Here is a 14,265-nt window from a genome sequence, read left to right on the forward strand (position 1 = left end):
AAATGAAGAATATGTGATAAAACGTAAGATCCGCTATGAGAGCATTGATTAAAGAAACCTTTGCTTTTCACTTTTTACAACTTGACATATGGTTTTGCAAAAAGACAAATGCACTAAAAATGACATATTGTTTAGAAATAATACAAATGCTTTTTTTAATCTACCTTGGTGTTGTGTTTTTGTAGTGAGCCTTATAATCTCTGCAAAAATTATCCTCAAGCTATTTTTCATTTTTAGAAACATAAAGTTATTCAAACACTTCAACATTTGTTTCAGGTTTCAAAACGTATTTAAATTTGAATACTTCTGTCAGTGGAACTATTCTGTTTGACCTGTCCCCTGATGACAAGGAATTTATGTCTGTGGAAGAAGAGGTATGTGATTTATTTGTACTTAATTTGACAACTGATTGATATTAATTATTGTTGGTGACTGTGCACGTTATATATTGCATTAGGTCCTGGATGCAAATGTTTCTCCAGCATATGCCTGGCCTCAACTTGAAACTTTTCTTTTCATAACCTTTTTGTACCTTATTACTTGAAAGACCAATCACACATTGTGAGTTCTTCTGGAGCCCACAATCTCTACAAGACAATCCTCTGATATTTGCCTGGGGTTTTAACACTAATCACTTTCACATGACCATTACTCCCTTCATGACACGTCACTGCAAACAAACATGCGCATAATTCAGGCAATCTGGCAGAAGAGCCTGTGTGCAGGAGAAGCCATGCCGGTGCATAGATATCCCATTTACCTAACCGACTTCCTATCACAGTCCTTCGGTCCCAGTGGGTATTGTGCCACACATTCTGTGTTCTGCTTGTCTTGCAAAGTTGCGTCAAAGTGTGGAGAAACTCACAATAAACGTGTGGCTATTTGGAATTGTATACTGGTCAGCAGTACCGGCACATGAATCGCCCGAGGACTGTTGTTTGACCTTAAATGGTGGACTGTGGAATCGCAGCACCGCAAGGGGGAGTAACCTTTGTTCTTCTGGAGCCCGCGCATTCGCTACAACAAGACACTCTTCAGTTTTTTGGCTGGAGTATTAACCCTAATCACATGTTCACATCATGACACGATTCTGCACAAAAACAAGTGCATAATTCAGGCATTCTGCTGAATCATTATGTCTTTTAAGTTATGAAATGTACAGACCTTACACCTATGCTGTCTGTGAATAAGCTGCCTAAGACATTCCTTAGACCTGTTTGTGGTGGCCTTTGAACTGTGATACTGGACCACAAACACTGTTCGGTCAGAAATCCATGTTTGAGTTTCTTTGGCTGACCTTGCTAGTCCTCCAGATTTTCTGTGCTTTGAAGCTATTTTTGCCAACATTGAGGATTTTTTTATGTTTTGAAAAGCCTCTCTGAAAACTGTAACTCATTTTGGATGTGCTGCACGGAGTAGCCCATAAGTCTGTCTGAGAAGCAGGACTCCTAAAGTACCTCATTTGTTCCCTGTGTGGGTTTTCTCACCCTGAAGGTCTGTTGGGTCACGAGCTGGTGTCGGCGGTGTATTTTATTTTTAGGTATACCACTGCTGTCTTTTGCAGTGTTGCTAGCCACATTCTCCCTGAGCAGTAGGAGCATGACTACAAAGGCATTTTTAAGTCTTTTGACCCAATTGTTTTCTTTGTTTCCCTTTTTATTGTGTTAGTACAGCGGGAACTGCTTATTTGGTTGCCTTGCCAGTGTGAGATGTCGCAGAGCAAAGAAAGACTTTGCTCGCACTTATGCTGATGAGCGGGTCCCAGACACCTAATTCTACATCTTTGTGTGTTGTGTCCGCAGTTGGATGACCACCACAAATTTGAAGGCTGCACAGAGGATGGGCACTTTCTCCCTGACCAGAAGCTGCAAGACCACCAATGCATATTTAAGTCTTACAACCCAATCATTTTGTTTCCCATTATGTTGTGCTTTTGCAGCAGAAACTGTGAACCTCATTCCACATTTGTGTGAGTGTCCATGCAATTGGATGGCCAGCAAAAATCTGAAGGCTGCACAGGTGCTGATTTGAGGGCTGGTGTAATCCCCATCATTGGAGAATAAGAGTTTTGCTGGAGAAACCAAGCTCACGCATCAATTTCGAATGATGAGAAACAGAGACAGCTTTATTTGTTGTCTTGCAAAGCAAGGAAGGAGCATTCTAATTCTATCTAAAACTGGCCATTATAACCTAAACTGCCCTCGAGACCCCTCCTTTTTTTTTTATTGGTCACGGACTGATTCTAAACCAAAGAACATTCTGCAACTCATCACTAGGCCTTGCGGCCTATTCATCCCACCTTCTACCAGTACAACAAATATTTCATAAGTCCTTGGTCCATCCACAGTGTCCACTTCCGTTTGCTGTGTCATATGACTTCCTGTTTCGCAAATCCCGCTGAGGGGCATAGGAACCCATCCCACCATGGTGACTGAAGCGCTTTTATGAGAAGTCCATTGTTCATACCAGTCTGAACTATCGCATGGACCAAAATGATCTTCGCTGCGATTCCTGCTGAACAGAACTTTTCCAGTCCTGTCATTTTCACATCTTCAAAGCTTACTGGAAACAAGGAGGGGTGGAGTCAAACCTTTAATACACTGCAGCAGTGTCCAACAGAGTCTACTGAAAAAGAGATATTACTAAGACTTTACTAATGGTCTAGAGCTAAGGGGGGGGGGCTAAAGTTCACGTTAGTTTGGCTCATTTTAATTATGGGTCACTTATTTAGGTTTATTCACTTATTTTCTCCTACTTCAACAATCCCCCATTTGCACTTGAGTGCAACCTAACAGATGAATTATTTTAACTTGGTTACATTTCAGAAACTTGCTTATGTTCACAATCCAAGACCATACAGTTTGTGTATGGCTTGAGTGCTGTCTCGGGGTTCCAGCCAGGTCTCTCTGGTTCTCATTCAAAGTTGTCTCATACTGCTTCTCCCTCCAGGGAGACTTCTGTATTTTGCTTTCCTGCAGTCTGGGGTTCTTTCGGTCGCTCCCCCCTGTAAGGAACCTATGGTGGCAACATTAAAGACTGACACAAGTGATCACAGTTCAAGTGTGTTTATTAAACTGCAAAAGTGGGTTAGATAAACGCCTAATCTAAACCTAAATCTAAGATGGGAGCAAGCTTCGACCATCAAATGAAAAATAAGGCAGTCCTTGTGGCGTCTTGTCAAATCAAAAGGGCCTATACTTAAAAAAAAATATTACCAAACCTTACAACTACATACAAAAGTGTGGGATAGGATTCATAAGAAAGAAAGAAGTGTTCACAAATAAGTCAGGATGCAGTAGTCAGGGTCTCCCTTCCCCACGTTTTGAGTACAGGACAAGGGTGGACCTTGGAGCACAGCACACGCTCAAGCTTTTCCAACACGCGACATTTCTGCTTTAGGTATCGGGGCTGTCAGTGGTTAAGTCTCTTTTCTACAAAAAAGTCTGTTGTCTCTGAGGACAGTTCCTTTCAACTGTTCTTTGGGTGATGCTTTTCACCCGTGGTTCCCCCTCTTCTGGGCTTGGGTCTTGAACCAATTCTTTATTGATATCAGGACTGTCCGTGTTTGATTCTCCTGTTTACGAGGGCCTGATAAGTTCAAATAACCAACAAAAAGTTCCTATCACTATCAGGACCTTCGGTGGTTGCCTTTCTTGCTTCTGTGTATTGATAGGTATAAACATAACCAAAAGTGCTTTTCTATTTTACACTTGAGGTGAGGATTTTTCATCCCTGGGTCCCCCTCTTCCGGGTGCAGTCTCTAAGATTTCCCAAAGATTTAAATACCTTCTCTTGGTGAAACTACTGTTTCAAAGAGCAGTGAAGTGAAATAGAATTTACTTACATTTTGCAACTTTCTAGACACAGCACACACTTATCTTACAATAGGGTGCTGGAGGCGTTACTTAGTATCCCCTTTGTCTAGTTTCTCAAGTAACATTTTTATCTTACCCTGTCCATGATTAATGGCTGGTGAAAGTGGTTTACTTTTTCCTACCATTGCGTATTTTTACAGCGGGCTGCAATTGTAGCTGTAGTAAGACACCTATGGGTGCCCATTTCATCAAAACGGCCCGGTCTTCTTTTTTTGCCATTTCTTGTTTGAAAAAGGTCCTTCTTGAGATTTACTCTGTGCACCAAACCAGGTTTGGTCCCTTTGTTTATTTTGTCTTTGGCAGGATTAACAAGTGAAGCCCGCCTCTAGCAGGAAGCAAGGGAGGTGCCTGAAACTCCCTGTGCTTAGTCTCCTTGGTTATAGGAATGCACCCAAGGGTGATTGGTTGGAGGGCTGTGCTTGGAGGACAGCCACCCTGCTGTGATTGACAGCTAGGCTGCAAATGAATGGGAGAAATCTGCATAAAAGGTGAGGTTTTTGCTTGGAAGGCACTGGACGAAGGAATCCGGAGAAGAACTTTAAAGAGATGCCTGCTGCAACTCCTGGACCGTTAGTTTGCCCGGTGAAGCCCTGCTGCAGTGCTGAAGCTCAGAATTTGTCTCGACTAGAGAAGACCTGCAAAGGATGACTTCTCTCCTTGGGTTGGTGGGACCAATCAACCCCAAGACAAGCTCATCTGGAAATCCTATCGGAGCTGGCTGAACTTCCATTGCTGCTACAGGAACAGAAGTGCCAGGGAGAGGAACACCAGAATCAAGTGAGTGTCTTTAAGTCGGATCCAAGCTCCAGTAAGATCCTCCGGACTCCCAGGAAACAGAACTGTCCAAGTCTGAGCCACTTAACAGACTGCTGGACCTCCCATGCGAGGACAGACCATAGTTGTATACGAGAACTGCGGTGGTGCTATTTGCGAGAGCCGCGAGGAGCTGAAACCGGGACGTGCAGCTGATTTGAAGTTTGTCCATTACTACCACCGACCATCGGTTCGTAGCGCAGGAGTCACCAGACGTCCTCCCTCGTATCCCCACGACTGAGGCCCAGGAACAACAGGATCGGCAGGCCTACACAGGAAGAGAAGGCAGCTGGAACCAACTTCTTCTAACCAAAGATACTGTAAAACGAAGAGGACTTAACTCTTGTTGTGTAGCCTTGCCAGCTCTCAGTTGAGGCTTCTCTTGGTTGCTTTTGCAGAGTTGCTTGACGCTTTGCCCCTCACAAGCCTCCGAGCTTGTGGCCCTACAGTGATTCTATTTTTCTACAAAGACTTCTAAAACATTGTGCAAGACTTTTTACTTACCTGCAAGAAGTGCTTCCGCTCACCTAGACTTTTGCTCTGTTAACATTGGCTGGCCTGGCCCCTTGAAAGACTTTTCTTACCTCTGACTTTGTGCTTTACCTTTCCTACAGGAAAGAGTTAATTTACTTTGCATTGGGGGGTTCAAAAGTGCTTACCTGCTTCAGAATACTTGTTAAACCTTTGTTTTATTCTTAAATCCTTTTCTTTGACCCCAAACTCAATATTGCTCTAAATGTACCAGTGATATAGTAATGTCCACAGTGTCCTAGTTATTTAAGTCACCTCAGGGTGCAGGAAGAATCTGTGTGCCATCCCAAATGGGTACTTGCCGATTTAGAGAAACTAAGAGTGTGTATTTTGAAGTGTATTTTCGTGTTACATATATGTTGCTCCCTTCTGAAAAAGGCTTATTCAACTGACTGTTAAATACATTAATAATTGTTTAATCAAGAAACCTTGAGTGTAAGAGTTTAGTTGAATATGTGTCACTGTGAATCTCGGTGTAAAAACCCTACTGCTATAATTGACCCTCTTGAGAAAAGCCTGGCTACTCAGCCACACTACCAACCTGTGTATTACAGACTTATACCAAAGTTTGGGTTGCCTATTGCTAGGAGGACAAGGTTGCTGTAGTCTCCCAAAGAGTACTGCACACAATCTTGCCTAACAGTTCACAAATCTTAATGTCTTTTTAAACAATTAGTCATGTTTTGCCCCTTTCTGTCGGCAACCCTCTGCAGGGTTCACTCTTGTTAACTTTATCAATCATGCCTTTCTCAATCACCAGTCAGTAAAAGACTTTCGACTCTAGAGAGGATTTTGCAAGACCCTTGTATGACCACTTCGACCGTTCCTTTGTCGTCTTCCCGAGACCTTCTGGTATTGGCAGTTTAAACAAACACGGGATTGACCAGAGTGTCTCTAGTAAGCACCTACATGGAGCTGGATCCCTCTGCAGCTGGTCTCCCCTCCTTTTTTACAGTTCTTTGAAATTCCCTTAAATTGCTACTTTGTAGCTTTCGTTCAACACAATCCACTTTTCTTATTGGTTCTCCACTCGACTCACCGGGTGTGATGAACCGCTTGGCTTTTCAGAATATCTGGAATCGAGGCTAGTACCACGGTAGCAGGCGCCTCCCTCGGTCCTGCTTATCAGCATGGACACGCTCTGTGTACCATTGACATCTTCTGCAACACTCTTGATCTATTGTCCACAATCAGACGATTCCTAGTGCAGAGGTTTTGCGGGTCTGGGTAGTAAAGGGCAAGATCATGTCTCTCCTTGTCAGCCTCTCAATATTCACCGCCTTTTTCCTCCTCTTGTACTGCCCTGCCTGGATAGCTGTCTCGTCGTGCAGTCTGCCTTGCTCATCCTGTGCTCTGGTGCTCCAACTTTTATCCCTGTGGGGAAAGGAAAGGACTGTCAGGTGTGTGTGATTCTGGTAAATTGCCTGACTCTGCCTAACCCTTGTGTCAGTACATGTCTGGTAAACAGCTCTAGGGTTATTCTGCCATCTTACATGGGTTAAGAAAGTGTTTGTCAAAAAGGGGGTGGGGGTTTGTCATCAGAAATTATATTCTTCAGAGGGGTGAGATTGGTAGGGTTTGTGAAGCAAACTGGAATGACCAGGATATTTAGCATGAAATAAACAAGGGGGATTGTGGGAACAGTAGTGTTTTATCTGAGCAGGTTGAGAGTGTGGGAAATAATAATCAGAGGGACAGGAAGGTAAATGACTGAGTATTCGGGTAGGACATGGGAGAACAGGGATTCTGGGCGAGGTCGTTTCCGAGTGTAACAGGGTTTGGGGCTCCTAGTTGGTCTACCAGAGGTGTAGGCACCATTGGATCTTATTAAGGAGACTTCTTTGGGTGGAAAGCAGGTAAAAGTGGAAAAACCACCGTCCTCCTCAGTATAATACCGCGTCTCCCTTTGGGCATTCACTTGAGCATAACCCTGGTGAACTTTCCCTGCTCGTCTGCCTTTAGGGTTGGGGATAAGAGAGGTCAAGTTCTTCCATGGCCTCCTGATTAAGGGATTCCTGGGATCTACTTGGGAGAATGCACTCAGGTTTTTTAAACCCCTCCCCCCCCTCCGGGGTGCGCTCTTGCTCATTTCCCACTCTGGGCTCCTGGGTTCTTTTCCCCACTCTGGGGCTTCTTGTTGCTTCTTTCCCAACTCCAGGGCTTCTTGGTTTCCCTCCCCACTCTGGTGTGACTCTGTTTCTTCCCCGCACGAGTATGTCTTTTGGTTTCTGTCCCCCACTCTGGGTCTTTTCTATTTCTTCCCCACACCTGGGCTTCCTTCTCTGGCCTTTCTGCCTGCCTCCCATACGACTGTAGCCACCTCATACCTGTGTGTGTCGAGCACAGCTACATGGTGGGAGGACAAGATAGGCAGCCCCCCCCCCCGTCTAGCTGCGGAGCCACTTGCACAACTCCTCAACTAAGCTGATGTGGGCCTCTTCTTGGTTCCCGCTTGTTAAGTGCGCGAGTTCGTGGGGGGGGGGGCTACTCCTCCGTGCTCTGCCTCATCCAGCAGAGGTACTCCATTCACGTTTAGGCTGCCACTCTCCACAGGCTTGTCTGCCGGTTCGCATTGCAGTCTCCTAGCCTGGACTTCTGGGTGCGACCCCCACTGCTGGTACCAAGCCGCATTGCACTATCCCACAGTGGACCTCCAGGCGCGGTGCTACATCTGGCGTTTGGTCTCTCTGACCATCTCTGTGTGTACTACAGCGCAATTAAACTCTGTGGGCTGCATGGATACTCCTTCCTGATTGCTTTTCCACCTGACATGCCTCCAGGAAGCTGTTTTTTTTCTCTGTTCTGCTTTCTTTCATGAGGCGGATGGAATGAAGTTTGGGTCAGAAGCTGAGCCAAACACTGCTAAAGGATTCACACATCTTAGCTCCTATATAACCCCCACAAAGTTGTTAGTCTCTGGGTGGGAGGGATGGTACATGAAGTCCCTCTGTCCTCTTAGGGAGGACTCCCCTCCATAGGGATCAATCTTACTCCCATAGGTTGTGTAAAGTATAGGAGGCTCACCCCCATCTGATTATTAAATATTTCTTAAGGTCTGGAGGCAGTAATATGTATGCTGTTTCCTTTCTTTCTGTATACAACTCAAGGCTGTGGTCATTGAAGGCTTTTCCTTAACACCTTCTGTTAAATGACGTGCACCCCCACTGATGTGATAAAAGGTAGCAGTCTGCTGTGATATCAGAAATGGCTGTTTTTCTTTGCCGAAAATCACCTCTAAAACATGTAATTCCTTCTGGGCCTTCTTAATTTTCTCAACCAGAGGCCGTAATTCCAATAAATTCTCATTTCAAGTGGACTGTGTCCTCCCAACGTATTCCTTATCTTAGATGTACTCCATCCAGCTTTAGCTGCTTCGGAAAAATGTTCTTGCCAGAAGGCGTCGATGTCGTCGAGTCGAAGTCCCTCGAAGGCCTCCGCCAAGGGTGATGTCATCTGGTATACAAGTAGCACGCGCGGTGCCCATTGGCTTCAGTTTAGTTTTCTGCAGTACGTGTTGCTTCAGAGACTCGGTGCGCCTCCAGTAGTTCTGTGACACAGCTACTGTAGACCGATATTCGAGAATGTCCTGGTTGTCGACCCAGACTACCCCGCATTCGGGGTTCAAAAAGTGTAAATCTTGCGGTTCGAAAATGTCCATCACGGATCAGCACCGGGAATGTCTGTGGTGCCTCAGTGAAGGCCATGACATGGAGGCATGTACGAAGTGTCAGGCTATGACGAGGAAGGCCTTGCGAGAGAGGAAGGGTAAACTGCAGGTAGGTCAAAAATCAGATCGAAAAGCCTGTAGCGTCGAGTCGAGGTCCCGTGAGGAGAAATCTCCTCGACGCGAAAGGCAAAAACATCGATCTAGGTCCCGAAGTGGGTCACACCATTCTTCATCTTTGACGAAAAAAAGTCCAAAAAAAGATGCCACTAGTCCCCTTCCATCTCTTCCTCGGACAAATCCACAAAAAGCATAAAATGACCTACAAAACATTCTTCCTCCGAAGAGTAGGAAGCATTCAGAATAAAAATGGAGGGGTTTGAAAAGGCTAAGCCTCGGTCCGCGCATTCTTCGGAAGCCGGCCGGAAGCATTACCGTTCCGACACTTGCGCGCCCTTGAGCCCGGGTGATCGACGAAGAAAGGATCGGGAACCCTCCAGGATGCCGAGCGAAAAAGATTGCTCGAGTCGAGGTGACCGACGCCGTCCGGAACCCGACACACCTCAAAGGGCGAGCCTTCGAAGAGCGACTCGAAGCCGGCTCCGTCGACGACCACTTTTTCGTCGGCGTCGTTGACGCCTTTGTCGACGTCGACTCAGAAGCCCTCGGCGCCAAATGTTCCAAAGGCTCCAATTAAACACCCAAAGCCTGTCAAAATGACAAAAGAAAAGACTGCAAAGCCTGTAAAGCCTTCAGTCTCCACTGATACAAAAGATTTTTAAACCTCTTCCGAGGAAGGAATATTTCAAATCCCTAACTTCTATTTTGAAGAACAGGAGAGGTCTGAGGAGGAGGATATTCCCTTTGGACTGGAATATGGCACCCCAAATGTCCCAGAATGCCTGATTTCTGAGGAAAGCAGGATGGTGGAAACCTTACATAATGCGAGTGGTATTGACACTTTGCCTGAAACAGATTTTGGCAGACCAGAACCAGGGGAACATGCTAGTCCCTCATACAGACAACTGATGACAAAGGTGGTGGATTATTTAGGATGGGCTAGACCACCAGCTCAATTCATCCAGGATGATTTGACCGATATATTGGATCAGGGTCCCACCGAAGATCCGATTTTACCCTTCCATGTAGCCTTACAAAATAGGGTGGCCAAAAATTGGGAGACCCTGGGCTATATTCCTCCGGTGAATAAGTTCCTCACTTCAAAATACCGCCCTTCCAGTAGCGACCCCGGCTATCTGTCCAAACACCCTACTCCTGAGAGTCTGGTGGTCCAGGCAGTCACAGCTTCGAATAACGTGGCGTACACTTCCATCCCTCCAGATAGGGACGACCAGCATGTGGATGGTTGGGCGCGCAAGGTATTTTCAGCTAGGAGTATGGCGTTAAAATCAGCCAACTCCACATGTACCTTGGCAAAAATTTCGTACACTCTGTGGGAGTGCATTACAATGGTGGCGAAGCACATACCAGAAGGGGAAGCAAGGGAATGTTTCCTAGCCATTGTTAGAGATGGAAAAGAAGCCATGCAGGAATCCCTTCAGTCTGGGTTGGACACTGCAGATAGTGTGAGCAGGTCCATGGGCACTAGCACAGTAATGCGCAGATTTGTGTGGTTGCGAAAGTCGTGTTTTACACAGTCTTTTGAACATGCCTTTGGACGGGTCTCACCTTTTTGGCAACAAGGCTGACGAGAGCCTTGAGAGGTTGCAGACCTCAAAAATGGCTGCCAAATCTTTAGGAGCTGCTATTAGGCAACCTCAGCCTTTTCGTGCATCAGGACAATCTTGAAGGGGACGATCCTATCGTTATCACTCCTCATATGGAAAGGCGAGATGAATGGCCAGTCAAAGAGGTCAGAAAAAAGCCACTCATGGTGGACGAGGAAAACATGGAAAGCCAGCCCCAGCTGCAGCCTCTTTGCTGTGGCCGCTGATGGTAACCGCCACAAAACCACTTTGAGGACTTGCAACACAAGACACCTGTGGGAGGCAGGCTGTCACAGCATCTTCAAGAATGGCGAGCCATACTTCAGATGTTTGGGCTCTAGAAATAATAGCCCAATGTTACTGCCTTCCTTTTCTAACACAACCTCAAAGCAATCCACCATGGAGACACTCTTTGAAGTTTCCAGATATGCTCCTACAGCATGAAGTCTTAAACCTGCTGGAGAAAGGTGCTATAGAACCAGTACCTGTAGCGGAAAGGAGCAAGGGATGGTACTCCCCATATTTTTTGATTCCCAAAAAGGACGGAGGACTGAGACCCATATTGGATTTAAGAGGCTTGAAAAAGTTCCTCAGGCAGGACAAGATGGTCACTCTTTCTCAGATCCTTCAGGCCCTTCAACTTCAGGATTGGTTGGTGTTATTGGACCTCCAGGATGCTTATTTTCATGTGCCAATCCATCTCAAGCACAGAAAATACCTGAGGTTCGTAGTTGGCGACTCACACTATCAGTTTCGAGTCCTGCCATTCGGGTTGACCTCCGCCCTGAGAGTCTTCACCAAGTTGATGGTAGTGGTGGCAGAGCAACTCAGGAGAGGGGGGATTCACTTCTACCCCTACCTGTAGGATTGGTCATGTTCTGCCGAACAAGCCCTGGATCATCTGAAAGTCACCTGCCACTTCCTCCACAGACTGGGCTTCTTCCACAATTTCAAGAAGTCGCAAATGACACCTTCCCAACAACTCCACTATATAGGGGCTGTATTAGACACATCCTTGGGAAAGACCTCGCCTCCCAAGTCGAGGGCTCAAGACATTCTTCAGATGGTTTACAAATTCCAAAATGCCCAAAATCTCCAGGCCTACAACTTCCTAAGGTTGCTCGGCCTCATGACAACCTGCATTTTCCTAGTGCCAGAAACACGCATGAGGAGGAGATCCCTTCAATGGGCTCTAAAGACTCAATGGTCCCAGTTTTCAGGTCAAATGACGGATCTCCTTCAGATTCTGAACAAGTTTCAGCAGGATCTTCTGTGGTGGACTTGCACAGAGAACACTTTTGGCAACCTTGGCCGGAGATTACAGTAGTGACGGACGCCTCACTAATGGGGTGGGGAGCCCATGCCAACGATCTGACAATCAGCGGTCGTTGGTCTCCATCGGAGTCCAAACTATACATCAACCTTTTAGAGCTGAGAGCAATCAGGCTAGTGCTGAAGGCTTTTCTGCCATCTGTCAGAGGGAAAAATGTCCTGATAATGACGGACAACACAGTGGCCATGCATTACCTGAACAAAAGAGGTGGTGTAGGGTCACTACCTCTGTGCAGGGAGGCAATGCGGCTCTGGTATTGGGCAATTGAAGAAGGAATCTCCTTGACAGCAGTTCATCTAGCCGGGGAGGAGAATATGACCGCGGATGCTCTGAGCAGGCAGAGTACAGTGAGCCACAAGTGGGAACTGGCTCAGGAAGTCCTTCAGGAGATCTTCACCCTTTGGGGAACCCCTCAATGTTACTCACCGAACGGAGAGTGCCCAAAGACAGGATGCCTGGATTTCTCGGGGATTTGCTGGAAGGAGCCTGGTTGGGGCCTCCAACCAAGCCTCCTCTCTGCGAGGGAAAGAAAGACCTTTTCTGCGATATGACCCTCTGTAGTGCTGTATAACTAACAGAGAGACTGATCACATAAAAGAGCAGGGAGGACTGCACGGCCACGGACCCAGCTGAAAAGAAAGGAATAGTGATGAGTCACCAAGGATATAGAGTGATTTTCTTATTATTAGTAATCGACTACTGTTACCTTTATGCCTTTCCCCCTCTCCTATACTGATCGAACAGGAACTGGACAACAGCTACCCCCTAGGAACAGAGAGAAGAATCAGATAATAAACCCCTTAAGGAAATGATGATAAGGAAGATGGTGTGTTTCTTACCACTGCTGGAGAATAAGGATGATGAAATCCAAGGGATAAACAACGAAAGTATGAAATAAAAAATAGGGAATGTTAGTAGGGTAGCTTTTGCCCGGGCGACCCGAGGAGCGCACTAGGGACGGGATGGTGCACTTCAGCAGAGCGTCCCGATTTGCACTGAAAGGTAGAAAGACCAGGTAATGAAGAGGAGTCCCCAAATAGTACAGAGGAGATGAAGTGGGTGACAAGCATACAGTAATTCCTTAGCATCAGCAGAAGGGAGAAATCCCCTTTAATATGGGAGCAAGGATATGTCACTCTGACTTACCACTATGAGTAATCAGTTCCAGAGACTCGAGGGGTTGCTGTTTGTAATCCAGGGACAGTCCATGGTCGTGATGCAGAGTTTGGCACACAGGAAACAGAACGAAGCAGAATAGAATTCAAATGCATTCCGTACGTGAAAAGCAGAGTTTGGCACACCTGAAGCAGAATCGAGTCCAAAGGTGTGAAAAGCAGTCTGGTACACAGGAAGCAGATTTAACAAGGAGATTGACACGGAGGTTAAAGTAGCGCCGGTAGCAACTGCAAACAGAAGCGGCGTTCGGTAAGCTGCCATTCTCTACATCAGGAATGAGGAGTGACCCGGCGAAAACGAGGCTCCAGTGTCTGCCTACATAGGGACTACAGCTAGATTCTAAGGATCATGGGAGTTGTAGTCTGCAAAGGGGAGCTATGCTTCTTTCTCCAGGGAAGCCGCCAGCGGTTCAGAAATGGAGCCGCAACATTCCTTATGCCGCAGTGAAATGCTATGCGTCGCCTGCAGAACCTGGGTTTTCCCTTATTATTCAATGACATAGACACGGAAGCCCCTCTGAGTGGAGGCCGTAGTGTAACACTCAAGTAGACTTGTTTGCGACCGGAATCAACCAAAAGTCCAAAAAGTATTGCTCAAGGGAATTTCCCCCGAGAGGATCCCGGGGAGACGCGTTTGTAGTGGAGTGGAACTTCCCACTACTATACGCGTTCCCTCCGATTCCCGTCATTCCTCAGGTCATCAGGAGATTGAGACGGTTCGGAAACCGCATGATCCTAATTGCCCCGGATTGGGCCAGGAGAACGTGGTACCCAGACCTTCTAGACATGTCCATCTGCCCTCCGTTACGTCTTCCTCAGAGAGAGGACCGTCTCTCACAAATGGAGGGCCAGGTTCTCCATCCAGAGGTCAAGACTCTCAACCTTCATGCTTTGTATCTGAAAGGCTGATATACAAGGATTGGGACCTTCCAGATGACATTATGAAGGTGTTACTTTCGGCAAGAAGCCCAGCAACAAAATCTCTTTAACGTTGCCGTTGGAAAAAGTTTTGCAACTGGTGCAGAGATCCTTTTCTATGTTCTATCCCGGAAGTGTTGTCCTTCCTTTTGTCCCTGGCATATAGAGGCCTAAATGTTGGGACTATTAAAGGTTATCTTGCAGCGCTTTCCATTTTCAAGCACTCTTC

General features: G+C 46.4%; 1 protein-coding gene across 3 annotated transcripts in view; it reads left to right on the plus strand.

Moving 5' to 3' along the window:
- The window catches only part of TNKS2 (tankyrase 2), a 2,182,082-nt gene that overhangs the window by 1,630,104 nt on the left and 537,713 nt on the right, over positions 1-14,265 (plus strand). For all 3 annotated transcript variants that reach the window (XM_069611330.1, XM_069611331.1, XM_069611332.1), the window contains exon 22: positions 277-374. In XM_069611330.1, the coding sequence (XP_069467431.1) occupies positions 277-374 (98 nt within the window). The remainder of the gene's footprint in view (positions 1-276; positions 375-14,265) is intronic.

The sequence above is a fragment of the Ambystoma mexicanum genome, chromosome 8 (assembly GCF_040938575.1).
Source record: "Ambystoma mexicanum isolate Mex_15411 chromosome 8, UKY_AmexF1_1, whole genome shotgun sequence".
Taxonomy (NCBI): Eukaryota; Metazoa; Chordata; class Amphibia; order Caudata; family Ambystomatidae; genus Ambystoma; species Ambystoma mexicanum.